Raw genomic sequence first — 15,929 nt, 5'->3', positions numbered from 1 at the left:
AGTGGGAGGCTATATGTTGATGGAATGAGGGACTCCTGTAATAATTTCCTGTTAACAATAAGTAGTTACTTCTCTTAATTCCTGGAATAGGCTAGAACTCCTTAAAAATTATGAATGTTGATATTACTGAAAAATAATGATACTCTCAAAAGAGAGTAGTAATAAGTAAATGTTATCTCCAGATTTCACGACTCTATTACTTCCGTCTTCCATCCTATCAGGGTTTAAGATTTTCAGCAATAATGCATCTGAAATACTGAATATATGTAAAATACCAAGATAGTTATGTCTGAAATGATACAATGTCTGAGATTTTCTTTGAAAGTACACAGGGTGGGGAGTGTATGGGGGTGAGGATGGGGCAGGATTGAAGATGGGCTAATGGCTTATTGGGATGGGTTGATGGGTATACGGAAATTCATTAAATTATATTTTATTTTATGGTCAAATTTCTCCACAATAAATAGTTTTTAAAAAGAGTATCTTGTTCAGAAGTATTCAAGTTTATGTTAAAGTGACACATTTGCTACCTCACTTGTAGTAATATTAATTGAGGGCTTACAAGCAGCCAGCTGCTGTTCAAAGTGATAAGCGTGTATTAACGCATTAATCTTCATAAACTACCCTCTGAGATAGATACTATTATCATCCCTATTTTATAGGTTAGAGAATGGAGGCATGAGGAGTTATTTAAAGTAATTGCCCCAAGTAATTTGCACATAGTTAGAGGTAGAGCTGGTGTTCAACCCTGCACAGTTTGCCTTCAGAGCCTGTGCTTCAATTCTCCATGCACGCCTCTTCTAGCCCATTTACTAAGTCAAGAAATTGCCAAATGAAGGTTTATTTATAGGAGCATACAGACACAATTTTGTGTCTCATATGGGGATCAGTACCCCAGGCCCGAGCTTGTGTTTGTCCACCTTGTATTAGAAGACCAGTTTACACCTTCTGTGAGAGCCTTCAGTGCTGTGGCCATCCTAGTTACAGAGCCTGCTCCATACTCAAGGTCCTTCCATCCCTGAGCAGATGATTCTCTTGGCCTCCCAGGTGAGGCAGAAACTTTGCTAATGGCTACTTAACTCCCTGCATATTTTGTTAACAGCCATTGGCTGAATATGGGTCTTTTTTTTTTTTTTTTTTCTTTTGAGACTGAGTCTTGCTCTGTCGCCCAGGCTGGAGTGCAGTGGCCAGATCTCAGCTCACTGCAACCTCCACCTCCCGGGTTCTCGCCATTCTCCCGCCTCAGCCTCCTGAGTAGCTGGGACCACAGGCGCCCGCCACCTCGCCTGGCTAATTTTTTGTGTTTTTAGTAGAGACGGGGTTTCACCATGTTAGCCAGGATGGTCTCGATCTCCTGACCTCGTGATCCACCCATCTTGGCCTCCCAAAGTGCTGGGATTACAGGCTTGAGCCACCGTGCCCGGCTGAATATGGGTCTTGAGGCTAGACTTGTATGTCATTCATGTGCGACAAAGGGAGTAAAGGGTAAACATGCTATTTGGGGACAGTATGTTTCAAATTACATTCAGTTCAATGGCTGTTATTTCCTTGATCTTTGACTTCATCTTTCTTGTTATAGTCATTGGTCAAAAAGTCAACATAGCTGCCAGGATGATGATGTACTACCCAGGAATTGTGACCTGTGACTCTGTCACCTACAATGGCAGCAACCTACCAGCCTACTTTTTTAAAGAGCTTCCAAAGAAAGTTATGAAAGGTGTTGTGGATTCTGGACCATTGTATCAGTATTTGGGCCGTACTGAGAAAGTGTGAGTGTGGAGCATTAATTTTGAAGTATATTTTAGTAAAGAAGTGGGAAAATTATGATAGCAAAGCAATCATCCGTTTAAGATTTGGAGCCAATTCAAGAAATTGAAATCTATGCTTTCCCCAGACCAAGTCCCAGACTTCCAAATCCTTAATCTTTCCTCCGTCCGACTGACACTATGGCATGGTGGAAGAACCCATTCTCTTCTCAGATCTGAGAATATGAGGGTGATTCTTCAAAGTTGTACAAACCAAAGAAAAAATCCTCTCATTTGAGTATCTATTTGCACTTAAATGGACCCAATCACCAACCATTAAATATTTTTTTTTTTTTTTAGACGGAGTCTCGCTCTGTCGCCCAGGCTGGAGTGCAGTGGCTGGATCTCAGCTCACTGCAAGCTCCGCCTCCCGGGCTCACGCCATTCTCCTGCCTCAGCCTCCCGAGTAGCTGGGACTACAGGCGCTTGCCACCTCGCCCGGCTAGTTTTTTGTAGTTTTTAGTAGAGACAGGGTTTCACCGTGTTAGCCAGGATGGTCTTGATCTTCTGACCTCGTGATCCGCCCGTCTCGGCCTCCCAAAGTGCTGGGATTACAGGCTTGCGCCACCGCGCCCGGCCGACAAATATTTACTAATTATGTCAACCATATGCCGAATAGGGTTAGAAGAGTGTAAGATATTATTCCTCCTCTAAGTCTTTAGTGAAATACATTCCCCAAAAGCTCAGCATCAATTTATGGGTGTCACTTTGAAGCTTAAAATCCTTCAATAGCTTTTAGTCATTTTCATGGTGATGTTCAAAATCTTTGCAATGACCTACAAGGTACCACCTGCCTTTCCAAATGCATCTCCTCCTGTGCCCCCTCCTCTGGGTTGTTTAAGTAGATTGTCCTCATCAGCACCCACCCACTCCTGGTTTATTGGGAAAACCACAGTCAATTTTTGAAACCTAGCTCGAGGGATTCATAGACATTCCTCTATGAATTCCCCATCCCAGCTAGACAGTTAAGCTCTTTCCTCCTTTGTCTTCCTCCTTCCTCTTCCTTTTTTCCTCCTATAGCATATGACTCTATTAGAACACTCCTCACCCTATATCACAATTATTCACTTGCTATACTTTTCACTTGTTACACTGTGAACTCTTTGAAGATACTAATTAGTTCTTTATTCTTATATCCCCAGTGCTTGATATACCGTAGGTCCTCAATAATGATGAATAAATGAATAGCATGGAAAGCAGAAAGTTGTTATTCTTTTTGTTAGCAAGCTAGAATCAAGGTCTTCAAGAGTCAGATAAGAGAACCAGGGCTGCAGTTGGGTCAAAGTGTCTTTATTATTCACTTCAGTATTCCTGAGGCTTAGCACTGTGCTTGGTGTACATAGGCCATCAATAAAGTGCAGTTTGAATACATGAATGAATAATAATTTTTAGTGAGTACTTATTAAACATCAGGTACTTTACCTCAAAATATATAATTTAGTCTTAATATTGACCATATGAGATAGAAACTATTATAATTTCCATTTTATAAATTCAAAAACTGAGGCTCAGAGATGTTAAATGTCTTGTCTATGGCCATATCTATAGTGTGCAATGGAGTCAAGATTCAGTCACAATAATGTGGCCTTACGGGCAATCACAAAACCTCAGTGGTGTGCAAAAATAAACATTTGTTTTTCTCACAAATGTGGGGTTCAGTTGATCTTGGCTGGATTTGGTTGATGTTGTCTTGGCTTATTCACATGCCTGGGGTTCAACAGGCTGTCAGCCAACCTAGTGGCCTCAGTTGGGATAATTAGGGCAATTAGGTTCTATGTGTCTCATCTTCCATCCAGTACATTTGTCCTGGCAATACTGGAGGAGCAAGAGAGCAGGCCCAATGCAAAAGCATTTTTCAAGCCTCTTCCTGTCTTAGGTTTGCAGATAGTCCATTGACGAAAGCATTCACAAGGCTGAGTCCAGAATGAGAGGACTCTGCCAAGTTATATGGCAAAGGGCATAGATACAGGTACTGGGGCCATTAATGTAGTCAGTTTACTATGCAAACCCAGGACTATCTGATCCCAAAGCCTGCACTCTTCACGATTTTTCTGTACCATCTCTGCAGATAAAAGAGTGTAGAAATACACATGCACATATGAACAGGACCTAGTTCCTGCCCAGAAAATTCACAATCAAGTGGGGAAGACCAACATACACAAACTTAGCTGTACGTTACATGGGAACCTTTGATATATGCTATAAGAGAGGCATAACAAAGTAGTATTGTAGTTCAGAGAAGGGCATAATCCATTTTGAGTAAAAGTCTTCTTCAAGAGATACTGTTATGGAGTGAGGAAACATATGCACCCTGGCCTATGCTGGGACACTGTCAGTATCCTGTGTTACCACCTGCTATGGGGTCTTGGGCAATTAAACTCTTTGTGCCTGAATTTCCTTACTGGCAAAATGAACATAATAGTCATACTACTTTTTTTTTCTTTCTTTTTTTTTTTTTTTTTTGAGATGGAACTTTGCTCTTGTTGCCCAGGATGGAATGCAATGGCATAATCTTGGCTCACTACAGCCTCCGTCTCCTGGGTTCAAGCGATTCTCCTGCCTCAGCCTCCAGAGTAGCTGGAATGATAGGTGCATGCCACCACCTCCAGCTAATTTTTGTATTTTTAGTAGAGACAGAGTTTCACCATGTTGGTCAGGCTGGTCTCAAACTCCTGACGTCAGATGATTCACCTGCTTCGGCCTCCCAAAGTGCTGGGATTACAAGTGTGAGCCACTGCGCCTGGCCAGTAGTGCTTTTTTCTTTCTTTCTTTCTTTTTTTAGACGGAGTCTCACTCGGTCGCCCAGGCTGGAGTGCAGTGGCGCAATCTCGGCTCACCGCAAGCTCCGCCTCCCAGGTTCACGCCGTTCTCCTGCCTCACCCTCCCCGAGGAGCTGGGACTACAGGCGCCCACCACCATGCCCGGTTAATTTCATTTTGTATTTTTGGCAGAGACGGGGTTTCACCGTGTTAGCCAGGATGGTCTCGATCTGCTGACCTCGTGATCTGCCCGCCTCGGCCTCCCACAGTGCTGGGATTACAGGCCTGAGCCACTGCTCCCGGCCAAGTAGTACTTCTGAACAGTGTTTTTGTCAGGATTAAAGAAAATGATGCATGTAAAGCACTTGGAACTGCACCAGACACATAGCATGTACTTTAAAAAAGGTGTGCTATTATTGTTTAAGCAATTGGTGGAATTTTTGCAGAATGTGTGGCTCTGCACCACACTGAAGTCTATTGGGCCATATATCAGGTGTCTGATCTCCCCAGAAAGGGGTTTCCTCTACCAGTGCAGACTCAACAAGCATTTATTGAACAATGTGCCAGGTGCTATGGAAACAGATGCTACCTGAGTTCTTTGGATTCTCCACTATCAAGTAAGACCTTCTCCTCCTTTCTCCTTCTCTTGGCATTTGCAACCCTTGAGTCAGGGGATAGACTCATGTTAGCAATTGAGAAGGAAACTTTCTGGGGACTGAGAACTAGTCACTCTTGCTCTCAATATTTCCGTTTTGAATCTAACATCTGTTTTTTTTTTTTTTTTTTTTTTTTTTTTTTCTTCTCTTCAGCATGTTTGGTATGGCATGCCTCATCTGCAACAGAAAGAAGGATTACCCTTTGCTGGGTAGGTAGTAGGTCTTGATTTTAAACTTCTTTATTGAACTATAACAAAACATGCAGGCAAATACATCAATGATAAGTGTGCAACTTAATGAATTATCACAAAGTGAAAATATAATCATCGTCCAGGTTAAGAAATAGAAAAATAGCAATACACCAGGATTGCTCTTTCCTACTTCCTTTCCCCTGTTTAAAAAATTGATACAGGGAGGCCGGGCGCGGTGGCTCTCGCCTGTAATCCCAGCACTTTGGGAGGCCGAGGTGGGCGGATCACGAGGTCAGGAGATCGAGACCATCCTGGCTAACACGGTGAAACCCCGTCTCTACTAAAAATACAAAGAAAAAAATTAGCCGGGCGTAGCGGCGGGCGCCTGTAGTCCCAGCTACTGGGGAGGCTGAGGCAGGAGAATAGCGTGAACCCGGGAGGCGGAGCTTGCAGTGAGCCGAGATCGCGCCACTGCACTCCAGCCTGGGGGCAGAGCGAGACTCCGTCTCAAAAAAAAAAAAAAAAAAAAAAAAAAATTGATACAGATGGAATCATACATTGTATAATTATATATGCCTTTTATATACTTTCTCTTACTCAATGGTGTGTTATATAATTCATCCATATTGTTGGGTGTAGCTGTAATTCATTCTCTGTCATTACTATGTAGTATTCCATTTTTATAAATATACAACAATTTACCCATTCTGTTGCTGTACAACATTTGGGTTATTTCCAGTTTTTGGTTCATATGAATAATATTGCCATAAACATTCTTACACAGTCTTTTGGTGAACGCATGTATGCATTTCTGTTGAGTACAATGTAGGAGTAAAATGTAGGACTGAAATTGTTGGGACAAAGGGTGCAATTTTGGTAGATGATGCCAAGTAGTTTTCCAAAATGGTTGTATTTATTTCTAGTCTGATCAAGAATGTTAAGAGAATTCCAGTTGTTCTTCATCTTTGGCAACAACTTCGTTTAATTAATCTTTATCCTTTCAATAATTCTGTTGGGTATATAGTGGTATCTTATTATGGTTTCCATTTGTATTTCCCTGATGTGGTTGAGCTCCTTTTTCATAAGTTTTTTGACCATTTGGACTGATTTATTTATTTATTTATTTTGAGACAGAGTCTCACTCTGTTGCCAGGCTGGAGTACAATGGAGCAATCTTGGCTCACTACAACCTCTACCTCCTGGGTTCAAGTGATTCTCATGTCTCAGCCTCCCGAGTAGCTGGGATTACAGGTGCCCGCCACCATGCCCAGTTAATTTTTGTATTTTAGTGGAGATAGGGTTTCACCATATTGGCCAGACTGGTCTTGAACTCCTAGCTTCAAGTGATCCACCCACTCCAGCCTCCCAAAGTGCTGGGATTACAGGCGTGAGCCACTGTGGCCAGCCCAGACATTTTTTTAAAGTACTTGTACAATTTTTCACCTACTTTTCAACTGGGTTGTATTTTGATTATCTTTTGGAATTATTTACACATTCTAGAAATGGGTCCTTTGTCATTTGTTTGTACTGTATATCACTTTTCCCACTCTGTACTTGCCTTTTTACTCTCAGTTATGCATTTAATAAACAGAATTCTTAATTTTAATGTAATCAAATTTACCTGTCTTTTATAGTTAGTGCTTCTGTATACTATATGAGATACCTTTCGTTACCCAAAAATCACGGAGATATTTTTCTAGCATTTTTTTCAGAAATTTTGTTTTTACCTTTTATATTTAAGTCTACAATCCATTTGGAAGTGATATTTTTGTGATTCCTGGTGATAGGGCCCTTATTGTACGAAAGATAACTTGAGATTAGACAGGAGTAGACCTAAAATGAGGCAGGGATCTACCTATGAAAGAAGAGACCCAAAGAAGATTGGCCTGTGGATTCTGAAGGCAACCACTTCGAGTAGCACTTGTAATTTCCTTCTGTCAGACACAAACATCCCCGAAAGTCTTATCGTAAGTTAAATCTTGGTCTTAACTGTGTTAAGGCAATTAAGAGGAGGCTCTGTCTCACACTTTGGAGAAATATCAGGCCACAATCTTGGTGTCAGCAGAGCCCGAAGGAAGGCAACAGTTCCAGAACTGCAAAAAACACTTGGGCCAGGAGAAATGCCTCACTTTCACTGCTTTCAGGTAGTTTTCAGGGTCTTCAAGCCAATCACTTCATTTAAGTCCAGATTCCAAAACTCCGGAAGCTAGAGAGAAGGAATACCCACTCTCACCCTTCTCTGAGGCCTTGCTTGTCATCCTAGGATATACTTATTTGAATAATTGACAGCAACAGAATCCTAACCTTCTTTCTACAAGACTGCAGACCCAACATGACAGTCACATTAGAACACATTATGTGTATATTTCTTTTTTTGTTTTTTTGAGACAGAGTCTCACTCTCTCGCCCAGGTTGGAGTGCAGTGGTGTGATCTCAGCTCACTGCAACTTCTGCCTCCCGAGTTCAAGCGATTTTTCTGCCTCAGCCTCCCAGGTAGCTGGGATTACAGGTGCGCACCTCCGCACCCAGCTAATTTTTGTATTTTTAATAGAGACGGGGTTTCACCATATTGGCCAGGCTGGTCTTGAACTCCTGATCTCGTGATCTGCCCGCCTTGGCCTCCCAAAGTGCGGGATTACAGGCGTGAGCCACTATGTGCAGCCTATGTGTATATTTCTCAGTCTGATCTAGTTGCCTTCTTGCCCTGATTCCACCAGTATGACAGAAAGATCAGGCCCACATACCTTTCCTTCAAGCTATAACCAAACACAGATTGTCAGAGGCTAGCAGCATGGGAAATGCCCTTCTTTTACAAGAGCTGTTATAAATGCAATTGCAACAACATGGTTGACAACAAAACTATAATAAATAAATAGTGGCTTTTTAGGGTAAAAACTGCATACAACAGTCCCTGATATTGAGGCTTTGCTTAGACAGAAACAAGGTGCAGGCATTTCAAGTTAAGGAGACCACGTCATTTGAGAATCCAGCTAAAGATAATCCATAAGGTTCTACCTGTAGGTGTTCTGTATGAATAGAACACAGGGAGCTGGAAGAGTCAGCTAGCAGCCCTTTTTTTTTTTTTTTTTTTTTTTTTTTTTTTAATTTTCCTTAGGAAACGTTATTTTTTTATTTTTATTTATTTGTATTATTATACTTTAAGTTCTAGGGTACATGTGCACAACGTGCAGGTGTGTTATTTATGTGTATACATGTGTATATATGTGTGTGCAGCTATGCAGCCTTTTAAGCCTCATCCTCTGAGTTCCTATGTGAGCTTCATTCAGGCCAAAGAAAAACACAAAACATCTCACAAAATTGAGGTTCAAATGCATTTTCAGAAAGGGAATATTTCAACCAAAAGAAGCAATACGGTCTGCTGAGTAGTTCTCACTAAGCCATACTCAGAAATTTCTATTACCAGGCAAAGCACTTAGCTTCTTTTTATTAACTATCTACACTTGGATTAATGGTCCTTCAACAAAGACATTAGATAATACCTGGATATTTATTTGTTCTATCAATGAATAACAAAATGGGCCTCCACATTCATCTGCCCAGCAAAGAAGGAATAGTTGGCTCTCAATGAGTCTCCACCTTTTTTGACAGAAATTGCTCACTGCTTAGAAATTATAATTCTTCCAACTCCTTCCTGTATACCCAGATTTCAAAGACTGTGAGCAGAGTTTCAGATTTCAGCCAGGATTGTTACAGTATTTAAAAACACACAAGAAAAATAAGGGTTGTAACCCAAGGTGATTTTTATTTTTTTCTTTTCCTTTTCCAAGTTTTCCATATTTTCTACAGTAAGCAAATGTTAGTTTTATAATCAGAAAAAACCTACAATTTATTTTCACTAAGAATTTAAGTTGTTCTTATGATAGAAATAATCTGTACATGATTTCTGAAGGCAAATTGAATTTTATCCCTGGTAATGCTTTTTGTAGCCCTGAATTAAGTATAATTTTCATTTACAGAGGGCAAGTTTCCTTTATCACAGAATCAGAAATAAAAATATTTTATCTATAATTGTTTAATGTAGGAAAACTAACTTTGATAAACTTATTTCCTAATGCAATAGTCTACAGATTACTTCTAGTGTGTTAAAAACAAACAAACAAAAAAAGAACAACAACAACAACAACAAACTTTAGGGTTAGACAGCCTTGGCTTAATTCCTGGTTGTGTAATCTAAGCAAATCTCGGTTTTCTACACTATAATTAAACATTATAATGAGCGTTATAAGAATACTTTCCTTCACAGCTTCTAATCAAATAAAACTGCAAAACCACATGGTTAGCTTAAAAAATTTTGAAAGTGCATAAGGCTTGAAGAAAGTCTGTGAACAATGCCATGGAGAAATTCCAAGTTGGGTTTTGTTTTTTTTTTTTTTGAGATGGAGTTTTGCTTGTCACCCAGACTGGAATGCAATGGCGCGATCCCAGCTCACTGCAACCTCTGCCTCCTGGGTTCAAGCGATTCTCCTGCCTCAGCCTCCTGAGTAGCTGGGACTAGAGGCACCTGCCACCACGTCTGGCTAATTTTTTTTTTTTTTTTAAGTAGAGACAGGGTTTCATAATGTTGGCCAGGCTGGTCACGAACTCCTGACCTCAGATGACCCGCCCGCCTCGGCCTCCCAAAATGCTGGGATTACAGGAGTGAGCCACCGCGCCTGGCCCAAGGATATTTTTAGAAGGAATGTTTCTATGTGCCTTTTTATATCTCTAGACTATTTTATGCTGACTGAGTTTGCTCTTTTTTAAAACTAAAAATAACAGGACGTAATAAAGAGATCAACTACTTCATGTGTACTATGGAGAAATTTTTGAGGTCTAACAGCAGCCAAGTCTTAATGTATGAGGGATCACGGGGATATGGAAAAAGCCAGATACTTACAAAAATTGAGTACCTGGCCCAAGGTAAGAACCACAGGTGAGTGTCTTGGAATGATTGTTCTGTGTGAACCCATAGAATCCTGATTTATTTTGATGCTCCTCTCCTTCCTATAACTTGCCTTATGTAAATTATCCATAACCTACAATGATTGGATGCCATGACCCTTGTGCTAAATAGATAACTAACAATAAACATACAGAGCTAAGAAAAAGAGAAACTGGGCTGACCCATGGATATCCTGATTTAATGCCAGGTAGGGCTTGGTTATTTAAAGTTTCCTAAGTAATCCCAATATTCAGACAATTGGCATATATGTTGAGATCAAGGCTAGATTTGGTCTGCAGAACAAACACGTAAGTTTATCCAGCTAGCTGACAGGGAATCACTAGTTTAAACCGTTTAGTCCTGATAGAGAATGAGAGGTCTTTGGATTTTTCCCTGGAAGACAGATCTAATATACTTGTCTCATGTTGTTTATTTATTTTCATATAAGGAATATCATGAGGGCTATCTCTGGGACAATCCATTCCACTTCCTCATGGAAGTAGATAATACGGTATTCAATAACAGTAGCGATGACCAGGATAATAATTACAGTGTCTCATATCCTTTCCCCAGCTAACCTAAACAGTATGAGGGGAAAATGCTTGTTAATCTTATAATATTTTTAACTATATCTCTATCCCACATTAAAGTTAGGCCTGAGAAAGGCCAGTTTTAAAATATCTTTACCATTGCTGAAGGGATAATTCACAACAGTCAGAAGACATGTGTTTATTCATATATTCAATCATTTATTGAATTCCTACTATGTTCAGGAACTACTAAGTGCTGTATTCATTAGCCAGGGCCTCTGTTAAAAAAGTGCTACAAATGGGTGGCTTACAACAGAAATTTGTCTCATAGTTCTCAGGGGTAGGAGTTTGAGATCAAGGCATTTTTTCTTCTCTGGACCATGAGGAAGAATCTGTTTCGTGCCCACCTGCTAGCTTCTGGTGGTTGCTGGCAATCTTTGGTGTTTCAAAGATGGCTTGTAGAAGCATCACCCTAATCTCTGCCTTCATTTCACATGGTGTTCTCCCTGTGTGTTGTTTGTGTCCAAATTTCACCTTTTTATAAGGGCATCGGTCATATTGGATTAGAGGCCCACCCTACTCCAGCATGATCTCATCTTAACTAATTGTATCTGCAACGACTCTCTTTTCAAATAAGGTCACACTTTGAGGTCCTAGAGGCTAAGAATTTAACATACGAATTTTGTGGGGACATATGTCAACAAATGCCAAAGCCCTGAATATCAATAAAGTCTGCTCTCTGCCCTCAAGGAGCTCTCACAGAAGAGGAGGAGAGAGATAATGTGTTAGTCCGTTTTCACACTGCTATAAAGAACTACCTGAGACTGGGCAATTTATAAAGAAAAGAGGTGTAATTGACTCACAGTTCCACATGGTTGGGGAGGCCTCAGGAAAATTAGAATCATGACAGAAGGCAAAGGGGAAGCAAAGCATGTCTTATATGGCGGCAGGAGAGAGCGAGCAAAGGAGGAAGTGCCAAACTTTTAAACCATCAAATCTCATGAGAACTCCCTCACTGTCATGAGAACAGCATGGGGGGAACCACCCTCATGATCCAATCCCTTCCCAACAGGTCTCTCTCCTGACACTCAGGGATTACAATTTGGGATGAGATTTGGGTGAGGACATAGAGCCAAACCATATCAGATAACATTAAAAGTTGAATGTAGTGAGGGCAATGATAGAGACATGCAATAGAGAATCGTGGAAGTTCAGAGAAGAAAGGATATGTAGCCAACCTTGGGGCATTGATGACAGTTTCCAGGAGGCTACACCTGAGCTGAGACTTAAGATGAACGTCAAATGAGGGGCAATGAGAAGTGATAGCACTCTGGGCTGAGGAGACAGCATAAGCAAAAGCATGGAGAGGAGAAACAGCTCTGGGTGCTCAGGGAACTCTCACCTGCTTGCTGTCGTGAAGGGTAGATTGCTCGGCAGAGAGTGGCAAGAAAGGATAGAATGAGGCTCTGGAAAGTCTTGTGTGTCACATAAAGGAGGCCTCGGTTCATGCTGTTAGGCAATGGAAGCTCCCAGTCAGAGTGGCTTGCTATTGTGGTAGTATAGGGTGGCAGTAGGACTAGAAAGGAGAGAATTAGCCAGGTTAAATTAATCAGGGCTTAGGAACAGGAGAATGAGGGGGTATATATATCAGAAGCAGCAATAAAGAACAATTGCCAGATAGCTTGGAAAATCTCCATCATTATAGCTGAATATGAGAAGACAGAACTTTCCTTTAACCTTTATTATTTTCAAAAATATATATTTAAAAACTCTCTTCTGATTCTTGATTTTCTCACAAACAGGGTCATTGCCATTTCATTGACTAAGATCAGCTTCCATCAAACTTTCTATACCATCCAGATGCTCATGGTCAATGTCCTAGGCCTGGACACTTGTAAACATTATAAAGAACGACAGACCAACCTTCGAAATAAAGTCATGACACTGTTGGATGAAAAGTTCTACTGTCTTCTTAATGACATTTTCCATGTTCAGGTAACTAGCTAGTATTATACTTCTGCACGAATAACCATGGGCAGGCACAGCAACTCCTCTCTGGTGCATTGTGACTCAGCATCTCTTTGGTCTGTATTTCTGGAGTATCCAGATGGTGAGTAAATGGCTCCCAATCCTCTTTGGATGTGCATCCACATTCTTGACATATTAGAGGTATCTTGAAATACCATACTCAAAAAAATCCAAATGACCACCTGCTGACTCATTTTTTTCTTACCTTTCTATCATAGCTATGCTAGCTACTCTGGGACACAAAGTCTCTCTGTTCCTACAAGTGATGCCAGTGCAGAGACTGTGCCCTGTCTTTTCCTGAATTATCTAACACAGGGGTCCCCAACCCCTGGTACTAGTCCATGGCCTGTTAGAAACCAGACCACACAGCAGGAGGTAACCAGTGAGTGAGCAAGTGAAGCTTCATCTCTATTTATAGCCACTCCCCGTTGCTCACATTACCACTTGTAGCTCCTCCTCTTGTCAGATCAGCAGCAGCATTAGATTCCCATAGGAGCATGAACCCTATTGTGAACTGTGCATGCAAGCGATCTAGGCTGCATGCTCCTTATGAGAATCTAATGCCTGATGATCTGTCACTGTCTCCCATCACCCCCATATGGGACCATCTAGTTGCAAGGAAACAAGCTCAGGGCTCCCACTGATTCTATCTACATTATGGTGAGTTGTATAATTATTTCATCATATATTACAGTGTAATAATAATAGAAGTAAAGTGCACAATAAATGTAATGCACCTGAATCATCCCAAAATCATCCCCCCTGCCCCAGTTCATGGAAAAACTGTTTTCCACAAAGCTGGTGCCTGGAGCCAAAAAGGTTGGGACCACTTATCTAACACATGAGGATTTTAAGACACAGAATAGTTAAGTGTTTTGCCCAAAGTCGCACAGCCAGTAGTTCCCTTTGCTATTTTCCCACGCTTCATATTCTCATAATTCTTTGTACAGTTTCCTATTTCTCGGGAGATTTCCAGGATGAGCACCTTGAAAAAGCAAAACCAATTGGAAACATTGTTTATGAAGATCTTGGAGCAGGTAAGAGCATCTGTGGGTCAAGAAGTTGGGGGTGGCCGGGTGCGGTGGCTCACGCCTGTAATCCTAGCACTTTGGGAGGCCGAGGCGGGTGGATCACGAGGTCAGGAGATCAAGACCATCCTGGCTAACACGGTGAAACCCCGTCTCTACTAAAAAAATACAAAAAATTAGCTGGGCGTGGTGGCAGGCGCCTGTAGTCCCAGCTACTCGGGAGGCTGAAGCAAGAGAATGGCGTGATCCCGGGAGGCGGAGCTTGCAGTGAGCCGACTTCGCGCCACTGCACTCCAGCCTGGGCGACAGAGTGAGACTCTGTCTCAAAAATAAATAAATAAATAAATAAAAGAAGTTGGGGGAAGAAAACTGGGCAAATCACCACGAAGCCAGGTGGTTTGACCGCATTGGCAAGAGGCTTTTGCATATGTGAAGGCTTTATCCTAAAGTGCTTCATTCTCCTCCATCCTTCCAAACCTCAAGCTAAAAGTCTGTTTAGAATTTAGATGCCTTAAAAAGAGTCCCTTAACATCACTCCTAGGAGTCTGGCCTCTCTCAGCCCTCATTTTTTCATGCTTTGTTGAGATATAATGTACCAAAGTGGTTACATATGCAGACTCTGTAGTCAGACCACTGAGGTTTGAACCCCCAGGCCTATCACTTGCTACCTGAGCAACCTCAAGCAGTGACTTACCCTCTCTACGTTTCTGCTTTATCATCTATCAAATGGAGGAAAATAATAGTACCTAGCTCACTGAGATGTAAGTTTAAATGACTAGATTATATGTAGAAACCCTTAGAACAGTGCCTCTTTCATAAGAAACACTCAGCAAGAGTTAGCTCTCTCTCTCCCAGTAATATCATGACTGTCTGCTATATATTGATCACCAAATTTATATTTCAGTCCCCACTTCTCTTATAAACGCTAAAACCATATTCCTAAGAACCTTCTAGATATTCCACTTGGATGTAGTGACTCACACTGAATTGAGTGTCTAATGCCAAATTCATTTTTCTACTATAGTGCCCTTTCTTCCTCATCCTGACCCTGATCCTTGATTTCATTAGTAGCAAATTATGCCATTTTGTATCATTTAAAGTTATCCTTACCTTCTTTTTCACCCACATTCCCACATTTACTCACGGCCAAGTCCTACTATTTTTACCTTAGAGAGTCTCTGGAATCTCCTTGTCCTCCCTTCCTATTGCCATAGTTCAGGCTCTTATCATCTTTTCCTGGACTGTTTCCATAGATTTCCAAAAAATTCTGTGCTTCACACCTCTCTGCTTCAATTCATCCTTCATATAATTCTCAGAGTATATGCAAATCACACCAACCCATACTTTATACCCTCGAAATAAGTCCCAGTGGTAACAAGATAAAAGCCAAAAGATTTCTTTTAACCTAGAGAAATGGTGCTCAGCTTTCAATGTCACCTCTTTGGTGAGAACTTCCCCAGATCACTAGACATGACTAACTCTTCTACCACCAGGCTTCTGTAAGGCTTTGAACACATGTCTATTTATACTATACACTCTATACTATTATGGTATATTGCCATTCATTGCTTATATATCTGTTTCTCTCTCCCTCAGGAGATCGTGAGCCTCTTTTTTTTTTTTTTTTTTTTGTTTTGGTGACATAGTCTTGCTCCGTCACCCAGGCTGGAGTGCAATGGTGCGGTCTCGGCTCACTGCAGCCTCCGCCTCTGAGGTTCAAGTGATTCTCCTGCCTCAGCCTCCCGACTAGCTGGGACTACAGGCACACACCACCACACCCAGCTAATTTTTGTATTTTTAGTAGAAATGGGGTTTCAATATGTTGGCCAGGCTGTTCTCAAATTCCTGACCTCGTGATCCCCACCTCAGCCTCCCAAAGTGCTGGGATTACATGCGTGAGCCAGCGCTCCCAGCCTGTAAGCTTCTTAAGAGCAGAGAGTCTCTTAACATTTCTGTATCACTATTGATGAGCAATGTGCCTCATAACTGT

At 41.3% G+C, this 15,929-nt stretch overlaps 1 protein-coding gene across 3 annotated transcripts in view; it reads left to right on the top strand.

Moving 5' to 3' along the window:
* The window catches only part of ADCY10 (adenylate cyclase 10), a 96,672-nt gene that overhangs the window by 29,994 nt on the left and 50,749 nt on the right, over window positions 1-15,929 (top strand). For all 3 annotated transcript variants that reach the window (XM_026448491.2, XM_026448490.2, XM_026448489.1), the window contains 5 exons: window positions 1,580-1,769; window positions 5,374-5,429; window positions 10,191-10,344; window positions 12,686-12,878; window positions 13,862-13,948. In XM_026448491.2, coding sequence (XP_026304276.1) covers window positions 1,580-1,769; window positions 5,374-5,429; window positions 10,191-10,344; window positions 12,686-12,878; window positions 13,862-13,948 — 680 coding nt within the window. The remainder of the gene's footprint in view (window positions 1-1,579; window positions 1,770-5,373; window positions 5,430-10,190; window positions 10,345-12,685; window positions 12,879-13,861; window positions 13,949-15,929) is intronic.

The sequence above is a fragment of the Piliocolobus tephrosceles genome, chromosome 1, assembly GCF_002776525.5.
Source record: "Piliocolobus tephrosceles isolate RC106 chromosome 1, ASM277652v3, whole genome shotgun sequence".
In the NCBI taxonomy this organism is placed as follows: domain Eukaryota; kingdom Metazoa; phylum Chordata; class Mammalia; order Primates; family Cercopithecidae; genus Piliocolobus; species Piliocolobus tephrosceles.
This window is presented reverse-complemented; position numbering and strand designations above follow the sequence as displayed.